Genomic DNA, 16,315 nt, shown 5'->3' with positions numbered 1-16,315 from the left:
GTTTGGCTTCTTTTTTTTTTCAAACTATATTTCTTTCTTTTTCTTGCCTTATTGTAATAGCTAGGGTCTCCAGTATAGTGTTGAGTAGAAGTGATGAGGGTAAATATCTTTATCTTGTTCCCTATCTTAAGTGAAGAGCACTCAGTCTTTCACTGCTAAATATGCTACTATATGTGGGATTTTCTTAGATGTCCTTTATTGCGTTGAGGAAGTTCCTTTCTGCTTCTAGTTTACTGAGATTTTGTTATGAATGGGTATGTTATATTGTATTTAAATTATATCTCGATTTCAAAACTGATTTAATAAAAGTGATATTACATATTATATATACCAAAACTTATACAGGGCAATGTTCTTAGTTTAAGAAACAACTTAAACTGTGGTAAAGTTAAAAATTTTAAGAAAACACCTAGTAATAGGCCTAAAAAATTTTATTTTAAAGTCCTGTTAACTATCTAGTAAAAGGCAAATAAAACTGTTGTTTGTGGTTTTGCTTTTGGAAGTGAAAATTAAGAAAGGAATTGCTATCTTCCATTCTTTTAAGCAGTATTTCAAAACTAAATGTTATTTCTCTGTGTGATTACCTTTGTCTGTAAAATCTCAATTGAACTTTTCTAATTAACACAAATGAAATATTTTAATTTTTTTTTGTTTTCCTCAGAATAGTCTAGAATGTTAACATTCAGGAATTATTTTTCTTTCCTTTTTTTTTTTTTTTTTAATTGCAACAGAGTCTCCTTCTGTCACCCAGGCTGCAGTGCAGTGGTGTGATCTCGGCTCACTGCAACCTCCACCTCCCAGGTTCAAGTAATTCTCCTGCCTCAGCCTCCCAAGTAGCTGGGACTACAGGTGCACACCACCACACCTGGCTAATTTTTGTATTTTTAGTAGAGACGGGGTTTCACTGTGTTAGCCAGGATGGTGTCGATCTCCTGATCTCGTGATTGGCCTGCTTCGGCCTCCCAAAGTGTTGGGATTACAGGTGTGAGCCACTGCTCCTGGGCAGGAATTTTTTTTCTTATTTGGTGTATAAATACTACAATATATTCTATGTAACATTAAGTAATTACCCTGTAGGTTAATTCTGAATCAGTATGGTAAGATTTTATTTCTATTTTTATCCCTTTTATACAGATGAAGAAACTAAGGCTCAATAAATGACTTGGTTATAGTTATTTCTATTATGGTACTTTTTTAAATAGGAGTTACTTAAAGATCCACTCTACATTGGACTACGGCAGAGAAGAGTAAGAGGTTCTGAATATGATGATTTTTTGGACGAATTCATGGAGTCGGTTTCTTCCAAGTATGTATCTTTATTTTATCTATATTTTAGTCAGTAACAATAATGTAACAGACTATTAAAAAATCAAAGATTTATGCAATATGGTTTAATAATTAGAAGTAATTTGACTACATATATCCTATCTATTTCCTCATGACTGTTAACGGACAAATGATAATATCGTGTGTCTATCCAGAAAAGATTGTCTCTGTTGCTGTCCCTGAATCTACTTTTTTTTTTTACAAGAATCTTTAGAACCTGTGGCTGTTGAAATGCATGATTATGGTAAAGGAGACAGTGACCAGTGACTAAATTACCTGCAAACCTTTTTATGTTTATTGACAATCTATACTTTCTGGTTGATGATAAAATCTGATCTTCAGTCATCTTTGTGGCTGATATTTGACTTTTATGGTCAACCACCAGCCACAAAGGAAAAGCAGAAAAAGAGGTGGGGATTGAGCATGAGTTGGTAGAGTCCACAGGGTCCAGAATGGAGCAAGAACAGGGCAGTCCATCATGATCCACACATCTGTGATTAAAACTATAATATTTGATTAAAATGCAGTACTATATAGGTTGAGTGTCTCTTATCCAAATCACCTGAAACCATTGTGTTTATGCAGATTTTGAAATATTTGCATATATATAATGAGATGGTACCCATATCTAAACACAAAATTTATTTATGTTTCATATAAATCATATACACGTTGCCTAAAGGTAATTTTATGCAAAAGTTTAAATAATTTTGCGTGTAAAACCAAGTTTATGTACACTGAACCATCAGAGGCAAAGATGTCACTATCTCAGCTACCCATGTGGACAATGTACGGTTGTTTGGCATCACCATTATCCCTGACTCTGAATTTTATATGCTACCAATAAGCAATCTTTTTTTGCACTTATCACACATAAATCCTTAACAGCAAAAAACATAGTTAATATACCATTAATGCAATGAAAAAAATCATGTGTTCAGGGTAACTTGTGGCATCATACTAGCGCTCAAAAAGTTTCAGATTTTGGAGCATTTTGGATTTTGGATTTTTTGGATTAGGGATGCTCAACCTGTATTTTCATCTTTTCAAGTTGACATTTGATTGTGGGCCAGATGCTATAGTAAATTTTTCCATTTTTTTTTTTCAGAAAAGAGGCTCCCACCATAATTTAGTAGTATATTCGAAGAGAATTTTATCACACTGACAGTCATCCCTTGGTTACTGTATAACCACAGAAACCACACGCTATTTAAAAACACATATGTTGCCTTGGTTTTTCTTAGAAATAAAGTCATCACTAGAATTAACTGTAACTAGAGATGCACTTCTGGTTTCTTTTATTATAATGTTTATTTTAAGAAGTTGTATCCAACAGCAGAAAGTGTTTTCATCAGCTTGCACAACATTTAGAATGTATTTAACCTCTCATTACTCAAGGTTTAAATGCTGAGTACATTTGCCAATTAGTATGGACTACATTTTAGAACCACATGCTTGATTTATTTATTGTAATTATTTAACCTATTTCATTAAGCTACACTTATTTATAAAAATAGTTGAGAAACTCTGCATTTTTTTGAGATCACATAATACAGTTAATTTCTAATAGCTTTTCATATTTAAAGTGCCTTATCTTGTGAAACGCTCATGTAAGGTTTTGAAATTATCCAACTTCCTCAGTAGCACCATTAATCAAGAGATTGTATAGATAATAGTGTAAGGTTGTATAAAAGGAATGGAAATGCAATCTGGAATAGAGTCTATCTAAATAAGACAACTTTAACAAACAGACGCTGCTAACAAGTTAGGTGCACGTAAGTGCTGATGAAATAAGGGGAGAAGGAATTTTTATTATTGGGAACCAATGAAAAGTTTTTGGGAAAAAAATGAGATATGAGTGAATTTTGAATATTTTGTGTCAATCCAGAATCAGAAAAACTGTTGTTTTTTTAATGTGGAATTGAGGAGTTACCTAAGTTCTTTGTAAGGAAACAGGGATTGACAAGTGCCAACAATAATTTTAAATGTAGAGATCACCTATAAATCAGGGGTTGTAGTTCCAGAGAAAAATGCGAAAGACTAAAAAAATACCTTCTGTCATAACATTATTTCAGGGAAATGATTTAGATGTGAAACCTAACACTACCCAATTAAATTGAGAAGTTGTACTGAAGATAAACCCAAGATTATTTTAAAAAGAAACATAACTTAAATTCAAAGTGGGAAATGATTGTTACAGGTTACCTAGACATCAGACTCTGAGATAGAGTTTATTAAGGAGTACCCTTGGGCCGGGCACAGTGGCTCACACCTGTAATCCCAGCACTTTGGGAGGCCGAGGCAAGCGGATCACTTGAGGCCAGGAGTTGGATACCAGCCTGGCCAACATGGCGAAAACCTGTCTCTACTAACAAATACAAAAACATTAGCCAGGCATGGTGGTATATGCCTGTAATCCCAGCTACTCGGAGACTGAAACACTAGAATTACCTGAACCTAGGAGGTGGAGGTTGCAGTTAGCCAAGATCACACCACCGCACTCCAGCCTGGGCAACAGAGCAAGACTCTTTTGAAAAAAAAAAAATGGAGTACCTTTGGGATAAACCTCTTTGGAAGAAAGGGCATAGTACAGAAGTTATAGTGCAACATGGACCCACCAACAGCCATGGATAACTTAGTTGGGACCACCCCTGCATGCTGTTTAGATACTTACATGGACACTAATTTCTGCCCATCAACCTCCCCCTCTTCCTCCTTCAATGCTGTGTTGGTTTTTTTATTTGCCATCTTGGTAGGTTTGGGGTAGAGCAGCTTCAAATTCTTCCTCTTGGTCTTCTCCACAATTAGAGCTCTTCACTCACAGGCTGAGGATTTGATGAGAGTCTTATGGCACTTACCAAGTCTGTCTTTTCTGATTACACATTTAGGGTCTGAAGAATCACCACTAGGTGGATCTGTGGTCACAGTGGACCTATTATGAGCCAGACTTTGGCTGGGGCTCCATTTATTACTGGCTCCTATAAGCCTCTACTCTAACAGGGAAAGGGGAACAGCATTTTGATGCTTCAGGTCACCAGGTATCAGTGTCAACTGTGTGCTCATTAGTCCTCAAACATTTGGATAGTCCTTCTCCAGTGCACAGTTACTTGGGTAAAGTACTGTAGTTCCCTGTGGCTAAATATTGGGGGGATTATTATCCTATACTCTTGCCATGGTGTTAAAAGGTTCTTTCTTCTGGGAACTAGGCCTCTTCTTCAGTTTGTAGGTTCTGGGTCTAAAAATTAACTCAGGTTTGGAAGCTGAGCAAGAGATTGTAACTTCATTGGGGCAGCTGCACTCAACTTTGTGGTCATTCATCTTTGGTTTCTTTTGATGGTAAATATTGAGTAGTAGCTTTATTAGCTCTCTGTTTTGCCTCTAGGGATGCAAGATTCCATTAATTACCTCAATAACGTTTTGTGGGTTAGCCAGCCACACACACACACACCCCACTTTTGCCGCTCTTATGATAATTGTGTCTACCTGGCTTCTGATGGTTAAGCATTCTCACTTGGTCTCAGCATCCTCATTGCTATCAGTCAGCCTGGTTATACATTATCCTTTTCTTCTGTCACTCCTGACCTTCAGGGGAGAACCACCTCTGAAATTTTTAGTAATGTTGGTGTCTTCTCATTGGCCTATTCCTTATGGCTTTGGGAAATGGTGTGTTTTCTGGGTCTTCCTGTGGTATACATTCATCTTAAGGATTTTCTGGCTTTTACCTCATGTCTATATACCAGACTGCCCAGTTCTCTGAGCCTTGCAATCCCCTCTTCTGCCATCTGCCACAGCATTCCTGGCATTTCAGTCATACTAGTATCAGCCATTAATTTGTCCATGTTTCTAGGAACCATCCTAGCAGTGAGTTTGGACCATCTTCTGGGATTCTTGCCCATGTTAAATCCTGCATCTCAGGAGAGTGCCTGCAAATCAGTAAGCTCTTCCTTTTCTTAGGTTCCAGCCCTTTTAATCAAACACCCTCAACATTTAATTCTACATGTATTCTCCTGGCTAATACAGACAATCTAGGTCTTGTGGCTCCTTTGGGGTAAATCTCTTTCTTTCTTTATTAACCCTAGTGTGTCCCAGATAGGTTATATTGTGATAAAACCTTAGTTACTGGCCCAGGGATCTGCAGGGGAGGCAGAGGTAGATGGTAGTTAAGGGGCACATGTTATCTTATAGGGGTGAAATCTCTATCTTTGTCGTCCCAAGAAAGAAGGGGAAGGCCACTTTGTGATTCCCCCAGGTTAGAAAGCTCTGGGGGAATCTGGGGATTCAGGATTTCAGAAGACATCAAACCAGACATCCCATTCCATGTGGCAAATTCCCATTCTTTTCTAACGAGGATTCTGACTTAGCAGATCTGCTTTCATTGAGTTTGGGAGCTTGAATATTCTGATGATTAAGCCCTGTTTCTGTACATAAACTTTCTTTACCCAACAGCTACAGAAGCTGAGAACATCTTTGTATTTATAAAGAAGGCCCTCTGGCTTTCTTCTTGGCAGTTACTTTCCCTGAGCTTTTTGTGTTTTTTCCATTGTCCTTATAGTTACTACTTCTCTCATATTTCTCAAACATCTGAAATACCATTCTAACTAAGATGTTCCCTTCCCAACATCTCAGCTCACCTCTGGTGAGTTTTAATAGTTGGACTGCTACCTTGGACCGGGTGGGGTCCTCATTACCACTGTGGCAGTGAGTTGACTAGCACCAAAGCCCCATCTTATTACCAGCTTTCTCAGACTATTCCAAGATTAGGTTACCTGGAACCTAATCTTGCCTTCCCAAAAGGCAAGCTTTGACCTAGTTTGAATTAGAAAAATAGCAAACAGGTCACAACAAATTGGGCAAGGGGGGAAACTAGCAGGAGATAAAGTGAGAAAGGTAACAGGAAGCCAGAAGTCCCAGGGCCTTTTACGCTATTGCAAGAACTGGTTTTTATTCTGAATAAAATGATAAGCTTTCCTGGGGTTTTGAGCAGAGAAATTACCTAACTCAGAATCATCACAGCTTTTGTGTTGAGGAAGACTAAAAGTCAATAAAGGAGGAAGCAGTGAAACAGAATTTTCAGGCTAAAGGGCAATAAAGGAGAAAGCAGAATTTCATTAACAGTTAAAAAATTGTTACAACAATCCAGGGAAAAGAGGTTCAGATAAGAGAAGTAATGATACTGGCAATGAGAAAAGGTTAGATTCTGGATACATTCTGAAGTTAAAGCTACTAAGTTTTGCAGGTGGCCTGGGTACAAAGTGGTAATTCCAACATTTTTAGTCACAGGAACAGGAAGAATGGGGCTGCCATTTACTGAGATGGGAAAGGATGCATCAGGAGCAGGGCTGGGGGTAAGTGGGAGATTGGGAGTCCAAGTCTGGACGTGTTACACATGCTACGTCTATTACAGATCTAAGTAGCAATGTCAAGGAGGAGTTTTACCACAGGATTCTGAAGTTCAGAGAAGAGGTACAGGTTAGTGATAAAGATTTGGGAGTCACAAATATAAAGATGTATGACTTGATGAGATTATCAAGGAAGTGGAGATAAACAGCAAAAAGAAAAGTTTCAAGCTTCAAGCCCGGAAGCATTTTAATGTGTATAGGTGGCAGGGAGTGGGGAAGATGAAAAGGAATAAACTGAGGAAAACTACAAAGTAACAATCAGTGAGGTAGGGGGAAAGCAAGGGGAGTGTGCTATCCTGGAAGCAAAGAGAAGAAATTCTGTATGTTGGGCTTCAAATTTTTCCTTTACCTGTATTCTTAAAGTATCTTCTTAACCTATATACTCAGACGTAGAATTACTAGGCCCAATTGATACATTTATTGGACAGGCCAGTACTAGGAAATAGATTTGTGCTACTCCACTAGAGATGCTAATTAATATCCAAGCTAATTAATCATTACTTTCTGAATTCAATAATTACATTGAATATCATGATATGCCTCTCAGATCCCCCACTGTTGTTCTGGGGGTTGCCTCAGCTGCAAAGAGTCCTTTCACCATAGACCATGACTTACGCTCTTCCCCAGAGTGACCCACATCCAGTGACTAACTGATGCAGGAATATAAAGCCTTGACCATCTCAGCCCAGCTGGTAACAACTCTGAAAAGCCACTGTAGCTTCAGAGTTCCCCACAGGATCAGGGAAAGCTGTCATCGTGCCTGCAGGCAGCTCAACTTCTCCCTCTGCCCATTCCTGCTTCCTTTGCTGTTTCTTCCACAGAGTTTAGTCTGAAGGGCACTTCTTAAAAACTTCTTAAACACTAAATTTCATTTCCAAATGCGCTTCCCAGCTATTTGCGCTTCCAGATAACTTCCCAAGCTAATTCCCAATTAGCTTGGATATTAATTAGCATCTCTAGTCACTGGATGTGGGTCACTCTGGGGAAGAGCGTAAGTCTTGGACTCCCAATCTCCCACTTACCCCCAGCCCTGCTCCTGATGCAGCCTTTCCCATCTCAGTAAATGGCAGCCCCATTCTTCCTGTTCCTGTGACTAAAAATGTTGGAATTACCACTTTGTACCCAGGCCACCTGCAAAACTTAGTAGCTTTAACTTCAGAATGTATCCAGAATCTAACCTTTTCTCATTGCCAGTATCATTACTTCTCTTATCTGAACCTCTTTTCCCTGGATTGTTGTAACAATTTTTTAACTGTTAATGAAATTCTGCTTTCTCCTTTATTGCCCTTTAGCCTGAAAATTCTGTTTCACTGCTTCCTCCTTTATTGACTTTTAGTCTTCCTCAACACAAAAGCTGTGATGATTCTGAGTTAGGTAATTTCTCTGCTCAAAACCCCAGGAAAGCTTATCATTTTATTCAGAATAAAAACCAGTTCTTGCAATAGCGTAAAAGGCCCTGGGACTTCTGGCTTCCTGTTACCTTTCTCACTTTATCTCCTGCTAGTTTCCCCCCTTGCCCAATTTGTTGTGACCTGTTTGCTATTTTTCTAATTCAAACTAGGTCAAAGCTTGCCTTTCTGTCTACTTGACATCTTCACCATACCTGCCTCTGCCCAGTTTTCCACATGACTAGCTCTCTCACCTCCTTTAACATTTCCTCAGATAGCCCTTTCTCAGTAAGGCCTTCTTTGNCTTTACTGCCTAAAATTCTCTATATTAAAATTTCATTAATTATTATTAACTAAATGAGAACAAAAGCTTACCTCAAGTAAGCTTTAAATAACTAATATTAAATTTTTTAAATGGAATAAATAACTAATATTCAACAAAGACTGTATTTTAAATATTTTTTCTTTTTTGTTTTAAATGACAAAAATTAAAAGTTATTGGGAAGCACTAGGAATGGCCATAAACATGGTTATTATACTATACCCTCCTTCAACCTTGGCTGCCATCACAAATTGTTCTATGATCTGTCACATAAAGTTTAAGAGAAATGATCTTAGTCTGAAGCCATATCATCTGCCATTTGCTGCCAGGTGTGATAATGGAGTTTTCATGAAATTATGCTTTTTTGCTGAGTATGGTTGAACAAAAGTCTTGGCTGTGTGCCTGAAACAGCCCAGACTAGTCAGAGAAGCTATCAAGTTGGTAGTCGTCCTTGAGGGTCACATATCAGATTTCAAGATATATAGCCGCTGAATTGTCAGGGCCAGGTATACTACATTTATTTTTTCAATTATTAATATCCTCTTTTCTAAAGAAGGCATCAAACATGTAAATTAATATGTACTGTTCACCCTCACTCAGGGTTGCAGTTAGACAGAGTTCCCCAACTCTATGCTAAATCCTTGGCTTCCTAACAGGGAAGGGCCTTTTTCTACTGCCCTCTTCTTTCTGCCATTTCTTCTGCAGTTAATATCATGGTTGACTTTCTGTGCTACGTTTTTCCACCCATTCTAATCATTTCTTTTATGTCTGATCATTTTTTAGATGATGAGGATGTATTTATAACTATTTATAACTTACACGATTTTATCTATAAGTCTATGAGGCTCTTTAGATTCCAGCTGTCACTTTGATCAGCATGAATTACTTTGCTTTTCATAAGAAATTTAGTGAAATCATATGATTATTTGGGATACCATCTGCTATTCTTCCTTTGTGAACCCAAGGTGAAATAACCCGCTGAAAAAAATAAAATGCAAAGAATGTCTGTCAATGTGAAAAACATCAGCAGTCGTGTTACTAGGGAATATGACTCAAATCAGGTTTCTGACTCAGAATTTTTTTCCATTTTCCCATCCAAAGAAAGATCAGATTCACAATTAACTATAGCCATATTTTCCTTAAAATCTCAACTATTTCTATTTATACCATTCTCTCTACTTTTTTTTCAAGTGAACAAAAATGGTGGGTCATGAAAGAATTAGAATTAATATTTTATCTGAATTTATTAAAGCTAAATTATTAGATTATTAAAGGTAATCATTATGATTTGAAAATAATCTGTATACCATGTTTCTTTTCTGTATCTCTCTCTTTTTATTCTCTTAACTTTCATTTAGCAAGATTAAGCCCAGTTTCTTAAAAGCTTATGTTTCTTACTGTTTTCCATCTGTATTCCTACATGTAAAAAATTAGAAAATAAGAATGATACATCTGCTCATTGGTAACATAAAAAAGGAGACTCAATGTGATTTCCTCAGTTATAGATTAACCTAAAAACAAAACAAAAAACGCTATCAATAGCAATATCTTGTAGGTTAAAATAAGGTCTTTTGTTTATAATAGTTTTTTCTTGCCATCCTTAATTTACATGTATTTATAGACAAAGGTAAAGCAGGTATGAGCATGTGAAAGCAGTTTATTTTTCCTTTCTAAAGACCATCCATGTGGTTGGTTTGGGGAAATCTTATAACAATATTAGAATGAAGTACATATATTTTCATTATTAGAGATTAAAGATGCTGAAAGGAAAAGAATAATTAAAGAGGAAAAGTTAGAAAATTGGTTTGGGGGTAAGATCAGAAATTAAGGGTACTTTTTTGGTTCTCTAGGAAATTGAAACCCTAATTGAAACTAATATCATATCTGGACCTAACATTAGTATTGACAGTCAGTGCATTTCAGTTAATGAAAGTCTAAATCCTTATAATGACCCTCAAGACCTGATATGGCCCCCTTCCTCACCTCTATGATGAGCTCACTTTCCTGCACCCACATTCTCCACACTTCCTGTACTGTCATTGAACTCTCAAGGCATGTTTCTAACTTAGAATATTTTCACTTGCTTTTCCCTCTGTTTAAAATATTCTTCTCCCATAAATGTGTTTGGTTAAGAACTTAATCTTTTTCATATATTAGCTCAAATCTTAACCTTCTTCTGAGTTTTACCCTGACTACCCTATGTAATACTGAAACCTCCCATCTTCTCCCCACCCAGGCTCTCCTGATCATCCTTGTTTCACTCTAGTTTTCCTTTTTTAAAATATCACTTATTACCATTATTCATTTATTATGTTTATGCTTATTGTGTGTTTCTTCCACTAGAAGGTATACTCTCAAGGACAGGGATCTACTTTGTTCATTTTATGTATCAATGCTTGGCACATAGTAGATAAACAATAAATATTTGTTGAACTGAATTTAGATACTCAAAGGGAGGCCACATAAGACAATGTGAGTGGTTTTGCAGAAATCTTTCACCATTACTAGAAAATTATTTCATTTAAACATGCCTTATTTTTATTGAATTACTAGCATCATTTTTATGTGGAAAGGAGAGCCATCAGCACATGGTAAGTGATGAATGCCCGATTGTCTCAGGTCCCAGGAGCAGATTATCCCTCAAGGAATTAGAAGTTAGTTCTAAAGTTAGCATGTTACATAGAGTAATTTAATGACACTTAATGCAAGTTGGTAGTAAATATTGTTTGAGTTGATATATGTCAAAGTCTCATTATTTAAAGCTACAACAAAATTTGTGTAAAATTTGCCATAATCAAAATGTAAAAACAAAATAATCATTCCTATTGCCAAGATGATCACATTCTGGCTAACTCAGTTTTCCATGATTTGACTGTTACTGTTATTTCACTAACTATAAAGCAAGCCAGAATTAACACAGTGTGCCTTGTTTTTGATTTAACTATGATGTAGTGATTAATTCTCAAGAGTGTTTTTCTTTGTGGTATCCACAGATGGTGACCCACTTTTTTCATATCCTCGTTAAAATAATATCATATTCTGCATATACATGGTAAAAATGCCACATTTGTGAATAGAAAACAAAAAAAGGCAACTGTTAAATTTTTCTTGACCAATATTGTTACATTGGGATGTGTAGAAATTTAGATGGAAAGAAAGGCTAATCCTACGGAGCACATGTTGGAATGGTGTTGCCTGGGACAGGTTTGCAGTCCATTGCTTCAGAGGCGTCATAGAATGAAATTTCCTAATTCAGTTAATTTACCATGGTTTGGAGCCTGACTCTCAGCTCAGGAAGTTTACAAATCTAATTTTGACAGCTTGCAAAGCCCATATCTCAGGTGCATGTGATAAGTAAAACCTGCACTTTGGAGTCAATCCTCATCTCCACCAACTAGTACATTTGTAACCCTGGAAAAATTACTTACCTTCCCCAAGGTTTAATTTTCTTGCCTGTAAATTGGGAGAAAATAGTGATAGTACCTTCAATAGTACCTTCAGACAGTTAATATGATAATTGAGAGAAAACATATAAAACAAATTACTTTTATCAAGTGCTATAAATAGTAACTATAATTTTTATTTTTCAGGAAGGATTACTAGGGCCAATAATTTAGTTAAAAGGTGTAGGCTGGCAAATTTGGCTTAATAGTAAATGGAGCATTTAATAGTTAGAATTGTCCCCAAATAAAATAATGTATATAAAAGTACTTGTGCATAAAAATTACTCAGAGGTTGTTATTCCTTATTGTTTCTGTTGTTAATATTATTTGTGAACTCTCCGTCACTATAAGAACATGGACAGATGTGCTTAAAGATATAAATATTTCTACTTTCATGTGAGATGACGGATTAGAATGAAATGTCTCTAAAGTATTCCAACTTTAGGATTCTATGGAAGTGCTAAAAAAATCGTACTTTGTTTCAACATTCAGGACTGGTTGTTTCATAAAATTCAGTGATTCAGCCATGCTTGTGATCATTATGAGTCTGTTGAAATTGATCATCACAATATATTTGACCCAGAGGAATAAACTTCTCTTTCAACATTGTAAATTATTTTGTTTTGCATAACAAAACAACTTTAATAAACTTCAGTAAACTTTAGCTTTCCCTTGCTACCCAAAGTTTATTTCATAAAGAGTTCAAGGGACAATTGGCAAGGTAAATAATTCAAAAGAAAATAAGTTCACAAAAGTTTTATTTGCTTTGCATTCTATTCCCTATGCTACATATTAATTGTACAATTAGCTTCAAAGTAAGTTTGTAGTAAAAATTACTTTCACAATAAAAAAGGTACATAGATACAAGCAACTATCAAATTAACTTTGCAAAGAATAAGATGTGGGTTTACATAAGCCATTTATGCTTATGTAAATTATACCAATTGACTAGACCAGTTCTCAACTCTCTCTTTTGTTGAAACATCTGTATCAGTATCATCTGATTGTATCCTAAAGCAGATATGGAAATAATTTATTCTTCTTGGGTCTCTTCTATGACCCCATTATTGTCCTGTGCATTTATCTTAAGAGCAGATTCATTATTAAATCTATGCAGACAATTCGTCTATCATGTCCTTGATCCATTTCCATAACCATAATCCAGTTTCTATAACCATAACCCAACTTGACCATTTTATATCTTTACACCATCTCGGTAACTTCTGATTGTCTTTGGGATCACATTAATAAGTATTCAGGAACTTACCTTTACCCTGCTATTGACTATATTCACCTACATATAAATACCTTTGTAATCTGGCCCATGCACTTCACCTTCCTGTCTTGCCATCCTCCACCCTTCCGTGTATCCTTTACACCATTGTATAAATAAATAGTTTTAGTTGCCTGCCCATGTCATTGTTCTGTCACACTTCTCCTCTGTATAAACTGCTCCTTCTTCCCCCAGTGCTTTTGCTTATTTAATTCATGCTTATCTTTCATCACTCAGGTTAAATATCTAGACTGGATTAGAGAAGTTTTCTGTATAGTATCCTAGCATGTATACACTAAAATAGCATGCATCACACTGTATTGTAATTATATTTATTTATTTGGCTTAGCATTAAGTCATCAATATATTAGAGGTCAGGGCCTCGTTCTTTTCCGTCTTCCTTTATAATATATGTTGTTACTGTGATACTTCGTTTTAATAACTTTAAGTTCAGGAGTACATGTGCAGGTTTGTTATATAGGTAACCTTGTATGATGGGGGTTTGTTGTACAGATTATTTCATCACCCAGGAACTAAGCATAGTACTCGTTAGTTACTTTTTTTGCTCCTCTACCTCCTCCCACCCTCCTCCTCTAAGTAAGCTGCAGTGTCTGTTTTTCCCTTCTTTGTATTCACATGTTCTTATAATTTAGCTTCCACTTATAAGTGAGAACATGTGGTAATTTGTTTTTTGTTCTTGCATTAGTTTGCTGAGGATAATGGCCTCCAGCTCCATCCATGTTCCTATAAAGGACATAATCTCATTCTTTTTTAAGGCTGCATAGTATTTCATGGTGCTTATGTACCACATTTTCTTTATCCACTCTTCTATTGATGGGCCTTTAGGTTGATTCCATATCTTTGCTATTTTGAATAGTGCTGGAGTGAACACACATGTGCATGTGTCTTTATGCTACATTGATTTATATTCCTTTGGGTACATACACAGTAATGGGATTGCTGCGTCGAATGGTAGTTATGTTTTTTGCTCTATGAGGAATCTCCACACAGCTTTCCACAACATGTCAACTAATTTACACTCCCATCAGCAGTGTATAAGTGTTTCCTTTGCTCTGAAATTACACCAGGATCTGTGTTTTTTGATGTTTAATTAATAGCCATTCTGACTGGTGTGAGATGGTTATCTCATTATGGCTTTGACTTGCATTTTTCTAATGATCAGTGATAGTGAACTTTTTTCATATGTTCGTTGGCCGCATATATATCTTCTTTTGAAAAATATTTGTTGGCCAGGCACGGTGGCTCGTGCCTGTAATCCCAGCACTTTGGGAGGCCGAGGTGGGTGGATCACCTGAGGTCAGGAGTTCAAGACCAGCCTGGCCTACATGGTGAAATTCCATCTCTAGTAAAAATACAAAGATTAGCCAGGCATGATGGTGGGTGCCTGTAATCCCAGCTATTGGGGAAGCTGAGGCAGGAGAATTGCTTGAGCCCGGGAGGTGGAGGTTGCAGTGAGCTGAGTTGAGATCATGCCATTGCACTCTAGCAGCTAAGCACAACTCCATCTCAAAAGAAAAGAAAAGAAAAATATTTGTTGATGTCCTTTGCCTACTTTTAAATGGGGTTGTTTTTTGTTTGTAGATTTAAGTTCCCTATAGATAATGGATGTTAGACCTTGTCAGATGCATGGTTTACAAATATTTTCTCCCATTCTGTAGGTTCTTTGTTTACTCTGTTGATAGTTTCTTTTGCTGTGGAGAAGCTCTTTAGTTTAGTTAGATCCTATTTACGGTTTTGGGTTTTATATTTTAGTCTTTATTGAGATGATTCTTGTATATGGTATAAAGGAGTCTAGGTTCAATCTGTATATGGCTAACCAGTTATCTCAGCACCATTTATTGAATAGGGAGTCCTCTCCCCACTGCTTGTTTTTGTCAGCTTTATTGAAGATTAGATGATTGCCTGATACCAAAACCTGGCAGAGAACCAACAGAAAAAGAAAACTTCAGGCCAGTATCCCTGATGAACATTGATGCAAAAATCCTTGATAAAATATTGGCAAACCAAATCCAGCAGCACATCAAAAAGCTTATCCACCACAATCAAGTCGTTTTCCTCCCTTTAATCCCTGAGATGCAAGGTTGGTTCAACATACACAAATCAATAAACGAAATCCATCACATAAACAGAACTAAAGACAAACCTGCATGATTATCTTAATAGAAGCAGAACAGGCCTTCGATAAGGTTTGACATCCTTTCATGTTAAAAACTCTCAATAAACTAGGTATTGATGTCACATATCTCAAAATAATAGGAGCCATTTATCATACTGAATGGGCAAAAGCTGATTACCCTTGAAAACCGGCACAAGTCAAGGATGCCCTCTCTCACCACTCTTATTCAACTTAGTACTGAAAGTTCTGACCAGGGCAATCAGGCACGAGAAAAAAATAAAGAGTATTAAAATGGGAGGAGAGAAAGTAAAATTATCTCTGCTTGCAAACAACATAATCCTATACTTAGAAAACCCCAAGGTCTCAGCCCAAAAGCTCCTTAAGCTGATAAGCAACTTCAGCAAAGTCTTAGGATACAAAATCAGTATGCAAAATTCACAAGCATTCCTATACACCAAAAATAGACAGAATGCCAAATCACGAATGAACTCCCATTCACAATTGCTACAAAGAGAATAAGATATCTAGGAATACAGCTAACAAGGGAAGTGAAGGACCTCTTCAAGAATAATTACAAACCACTGCTCAAGGAGGTAAGAGAGGACACAAACAAATGAAAAAACCTTCTATGCTCATGGATAGAAAGAATCAATATTGTGAAAATGGTCATACTGCCCAAAGTAATTTATAGATTCAATGCTATTCCCATTAAACTACCATTGACAGTCTTCACAGAACTAGAAAAAGCTACTTTAAAATTCACGTGGAACCAAAAAAAAGCCTGCATAGCCAAGAAAATCCTAAGCAGAAAGAACAAAGCTGGAGGCATTACACTACCCTACTTCAAACTATACACAAGGCTACAGTAACCAAAACAGCATGGTACTGGTAAAAAAAACAAAAACAAAAACAAAAACCAGACACATAGACCAATGGAACAGAATAGAGATCTCAGAAATAAGACCACACATCTCTAACCATCTGATCTTCAATAAACCTGACAAAAACAAGCAATGGGGAAAGGATT

The 16,315-nt window shown here is 36.5% G+C and overlaps 1 protein-coding gene across 1 annotated transcript in view; it reads left to right on the top strand.

The window, feature by feature from the left end:
- Positions 1-16,315, top strand: part of ME1 (malic enzyme 1) — a 244,814-nt gene that overhangs the window by 128,682 nt on the left and 99,817 nt on the right. Inside the window, 1 exon segment of the mRNA XM_017882627.1 lies at positions 1,203-1,306. Coding sequence (XP_017738116.1) covers positions 1,203-1,306 — 104 coding nt within the window.

The sequence above is a fragment of the Rhinopithecus bieti genome, unplaced genomic scaffold, assembly GCF_001698545.2.
Source record: "Rhinopithecus bieti isolate Rb0 unplaced genomic scaffold, ASM169854v2 scaffold_13551, whole genome shotgun sequence".
Taxonomy (NCBI): Eukaryota; Metazoa; Chordata; class Mammalia; order Primates; family Cercopithecidae; genus Rhinopithecus; species Rhinopithecus bieti.
The sequence above is the reverse complement of the archived record's forward strand: the minus strand, read 5'-3'. Positions and strand labels throughout refer to the sequence as shown.